Raw genomic sequence first — 4,922 nt, 5'->3', positions numbered from 1 at the left:
ATTTGAAAAATGCTCATGGTATGTATTTTTGTATCCACTTTAAATATTTATTATTATTATATTTCAAATGTTTTATCAGGTATAGTACAAATCGCGCCACACGTTTTTGTACCAGACTTACAGCCTGGTCCATCATCCGTTCGTAAAGATTGCGTATCAACTGCACGAGATAAACAAAACGTTCGCTTATCACCCATTCAAGATAACGCGAGGGACGAATTGACGAGTAACGCGAATGAATGCTGGGAGGTTCTAGACGACATTGATCTTTTCGGACAAAATAATCGCTTATCACCAGAACGAGATAACACGATGGACGAATTTTGGAGTAACGTGAATGACGCTGAATGCTTGGAAGTTCTAGACACCGTTGAGAATCTCGGACTTTATGATTCTCAAGGTTAGCATTTTTTTTTTTTTTATAAGCGTGCTATAAACTAATTAGTTTTTTTTTTTAAAAATAAAAGATTCATACACTACGCTCGTTAATGGCAAACGTGTCTCCAGTGCAAATACAACGTCGGCTGTTAGGCTAAAAAAATTACGTTTAAATCTCGTAAAGTCTTCGGGATTTACACAAATCTCTACATCATCTAATCATACAATTACCTGGTATTACGTGAAAAATACCAACAATATTCAAAACTATATCTACTTTCTTGATTCGATTAAATCCGAACTAATCAATTTACTAAAATCAATTGTGAGTAAAAATCCGATCAAGTTTAATTTAAAGCTTGAGGCGACATATAATATACCGAATGTGGAATATTCATCGGAAAACCGTGCTTTTAAAACATCGGCTAAGGCGATTTTCTGTGATACCGGAGTACAGGAAATTGTCGAAGAGGCATTCGCTAAATTAATGAAAGAGCAAGACGAGTATACAAGCAAGGGTAGTGGTTTCACATTACAATGTATAGATGGTTTAATGTTAGGTGTGTATAAATATAAACCTATAGGTGGCTCATCATACATACAACTACCAGGCGCAATAGAAAATAAAAAAGCTGTGATTAATCCGCAGAACTTAGACTCACAATGCTTCAAATGGGCGATCCTAGCAAAACATGTTACAGGAAATAATAAACATCGTGTTGGTGATAATTATTTTAAACACCAAGAAAAATATAATTTTACAAATCTATCATTTCCAACACCACTAAATCAGATTAAAATTTTTGAAAAAAATAATCCAAACGTCTCTGTCAATGTTTACGGTATCGATAAACAATTTCAACCACCGAAATTTCCGGAATATAAAGTATTTCCACTAAGAGTAGTACATGAAGAAAAACCCGATCACTTCGATCTTTTACTAATTTCAGACCAGGACGATAACACACACTATAGTTACATCTCTAATTTTTCAAGACTCATTAGCACTCTAAAAACCAAACATAATGGGCAGTTAATTTTCTGCAAACGGTGCTTTACATCATTCGATAAACAACAATACAAATATAAATTAAACGGAGTTGCAGGACTTGAACAACATAAATTAATATGTGGGGAACACAAGCCCATACTACCTCAGTTACCTGAACCCGGATCAATACTCGAGTTTACTGCATGGGATAAAACGCAACGTCATCCTATAGTAATTTACGCGGATTTCGAAGCAATTCTAAAGAAAAGTGATGAGAAAATTGGAGAAAAAACAACAGCTTTTCAAGAACATGAGCCCATGAGCTATGGGTTTATGGTTAAAGCAAATGAAGAAATACCAGTGGAACTGCTTGAAAAATTCGGAATTCCGACATCGCCTGTAATTTACCGTGGAAATGAAAATAATAAAGACGTGGCGAGACATTTTATAGATAGTATTGTGAATATAGGTCAAAAAATTGAAAAACTACTCAAAACAAACACCCCTATAATTTTCACTATTGAACAGCGGAGAACACATGAAACATGTAATACTTGTAATTTATGCAAAACCAAATTTTCTCATGAAAATCATAAAGTGGCTGATCATTGTCATTTATCAGGGAAATTTAGACAGTCATTATGCAATACGTGTAATCTTAAACTTCAAACACCTAACTTCGTACCAGTATTTTTTCATAATTTATCAAATTATGATGCACATTTTATTGTCACTCGTCTCGGGTATGATACAAACTCTATCTCGGTAATACCAAACAGCGAAGAAAAATTTATTACGTTTTCAAAATACATTAGCAACTTCTTCACATTAAGATTTATCGACACACTAAGATTTATGGCCTCCAGTTTATCAACACTTTCAAAAAATTTAATTACACCAGGATTTGAAAAGTTTAGAGACAGTGCAAAACATTTTTCTACACAAGATTTACCACTAGTTACTCGTAAGGGGGTATACCCGTATGACTACACAGATGAATGGGATAAGCTTGAAGAAACCAGTTTACCGGCGAAAAAATATTTTTACAGTACATTGGACGAATCACATATAAAACATGAGGATTTTGAGCATGCAAATACAGTTTGGAATCATTTCAACTGTCAAACACTCGGGGAATACTCTGATCTTTATTTAAAAATCGACGTGCTGCTGCTGACTGATGTGTTTGAAAATTTCCGAGATCTCTGTATAAGAACTTACCATCTGGACCCATCATTTTACTACACAGCACCGGGATTTAGTTTTGACTGTATGCTGAAATACACGGGTCAACAACTTGAACTGATTTCGGATTATGATATTTTGTTAATGTTCGAGAAAGGTGAGGTCAGGTTATTTATTAAAAAAATAAAAAATAATGTGATAAAATATCTGTTTTTATTATAGGAATTCGTGGCGGCTTGACCCAGGCGAGCATGAGATATGCAAAGGCGAATAATGAAAAGACACCAGATTATGATCCAACACAACCAAAATCATGGCTTGTTTATCAGGATTGTGAGTATAATGTTATATTTAATTTAATATTAAATTTATTATATTACTTAAATTGCAGGTAACAACTTGTACGGTTACGCAATGTCACAATTCATGCCATACGGAGGATTTAAGTGGGTTGAGCCGAAACTAGAGGGTCTAAATGATTTAAACGATAGATCACCAATCGGGCGGATGTATGAGGTCGATATATCATATCCAAAAGAACTTCACGACAAGCATAATGATCTGCCATTCCTACCGAAAAATAGTATTCCACCTGGTTCAAAAGTTAAAAAACTTATGGCGACTTTAGAATCGAAGAAAAACTATGTGATTCATTATCGGAACCTGCAGCAGGCTATAGCCAACGGACTCGTTGTGGAAAAAGTAGCATATTTATTTTATTTATTTTATTTATTGCATATTTTGTTTTATTGTAGGTTCACAGAGTTGTGCAGTTTAATCAGTCGGACTGGCTTAAAAAATACATAGAATTAAACACTGAGATGCGGAAAAAAGCGAGGAACGACTTTGAAAAGGATTTCTTCAAACTCTTAAACAATGCCGTTTTTGGAAAAACCATGGAATCTTTAAGGAAACGTTTTAAAATGGAGCTTGTTTGTAGTGAAAAACGTTTGCAAAAACTTATAAATCTTACTACATTCAAACACTGTACTACGTATGACGAAACCCTCAACGCTGTCTCATTAGAAAACAAAATTATCATGTTTAACAAGCCAATATATATAGGTAAATATATATATATATATATACAACTAATTTACTATTATCAAACATATTTTAATATTTTTTTTAATTTTCACCAGGTTTTGCAGTGCTGGAAATTTCCAAGACCGTCATGTATGATTATCATTATAACGTTATGCAGGCTCATTATAGGGATAAAATTGAGCTCATGTATACTGATACAGGTAAATGTTTTCAAACTATACTAATTTTCATATATTAATTTATATTGTAATTTTAGATTCACTGGTATACTATATTCAAACCGATGATTTTTACAAAGACCTGGAGAATAATTCCAATTTACTCGATCGAATGGATACATCAGACTTACCACAAGATCATCCATGTTACATTGCTGAGCGAAAGAAAATCCCTGGTTTGTTTTCCGATGAAACAAATTCAGAGGTTATGACGCATTTTTGTGGGCTCAGAGCAAAGTCTTATTCATATAAGATCAATGGCAAGGAGAAGATCAGGGCGAAAGGAATCCGCGGGCATGTAGTCAGAAACCATATGAATTTCAACGATCATTATCGCTGTCTGTTTGGTGATACAACTTTGGATGTGATGACGGAGAATGTCTCTATCCGGTCGTTCAATCATCGATTGAAGACTATTAAATCAACCAAATTAACTTATAATAGTTTCGATGACAAGAGGGTTATACTTGAGGATCAAATACATACCTTGGCTCACGGTCACTACTCTATAGAGTGAGTTAGAAATAATTGTATATTTTAATTTATTGTACTTTAAATATTTCTGAATTGTATAGGGACACCAGAACACTAGAGCAAGCAGAAGCCGAATTAATACAACTTCCGGAAGCCGAGATAGACAGATAGTTTTTTTTTTTTTTTATTTATTATAGATGATTTGTTTTTATATTGTAAAATATCACTGTAGATATTATTATTATTTTTTTTTATTTTGTAAAATATCTCTGTAGATATTATGTGGATATTATATTTATTATTATTATTATTATTGAATTGATTCTAGTTAGGATAGGATAGGATAGTATAGGATAGGATAGGATAGTATAGTATAAAGAAATAACTCATTGATATAAAAAAAATAAATAAATATGATATTTATTTTTACAAATTATTTACAAACCATTTTCTTAGGCTAAATACTTTATAAAATGAACATTGTTTAGGATTGAAATCCATATGAAAAATACAGCATGGTAAAGTTTCTTCATCACATATTTGGTCTAGTGGAGGGCACCCCATGTCGTCAATATTGATGATCCCGATGTGAGGAATATACTCTAAAAGAAGTTGTTTTTTCTGATCGC

General features: G+C 33.0%; 1 protein-coding gene across 1 annotated transcript; it reads left to right on the top strand.

Annotated features, from left to right (window-relative positions):
* The first annotated feature begins 982 nt into the window (after nt 1–982).
* Nucleotides 983–4,591, top strand: LOC132946651 (uncharacterized). Its single transcript, XM_061016696.1, has 7 exons — nt 983–2,711; nt 2,777–2,887; nt 2,946–3,256; nt 3,310–3,619; nt 3,697–3,801; nt 3,858–4,332; nt 4,395–4,591. The coding sequence occupies exons 1-7, from the start codon at nt 1,688–1,690 to the stop codon at nt 4,462–4,464; spliced, it is 2,406 nt and encodes an 801-aa protein (XP_060872679.1). The 5' UTR covers nt 983–1,687; the 3' UTR covers nt 4,465–4,591.
* The last annotated feature ends 331 nt before the right edge of the window (nt 4,592–4,922 follow it).

The sequence above is a fragment of the Metopolophium dirhodum genome, chromosome 6 (genome assembly GCF_019925205.1).
Source record: "Metopolophium dirhodum isolate CAU chromosome 6, ASM1992520v1, whole genome shotgun sequence".
Classification (NCBI taxonomy): Eukaryota; Metazoa; Arthropoda; class Insecta; order Hemiptera; family Aphididae; genus Metopolophium; species Metopolophium dirhodum.
This window is presented reverse-complemented; position numbering and strand designations above follow the sequence as displayed.

Bases quoted from the DNA above. Each gene is read 5' to 3' on its own strand.
- LOC132946651 (XM_061016696.1), top strand. From the start codon at position 1,688: ATGAGCTATGGGTTTATGGTTAAAGCAAATGAAGAAATACCAGTGGAA. The intron at 2,888-2,945 runs GTGAGTATAATG...CTTAAATTGCAG, and splicing joins ATGGCTTGTTTATCAGGATT to GTAACAACTTGTACGGTTAC. The intron at 4,333-4,394 runs GTGAGTTAGAAA...TGAATTGTATAG, and splicing joins CACGGTCACTACTCTATAGA to GGACACCAGAACACTAGAGC.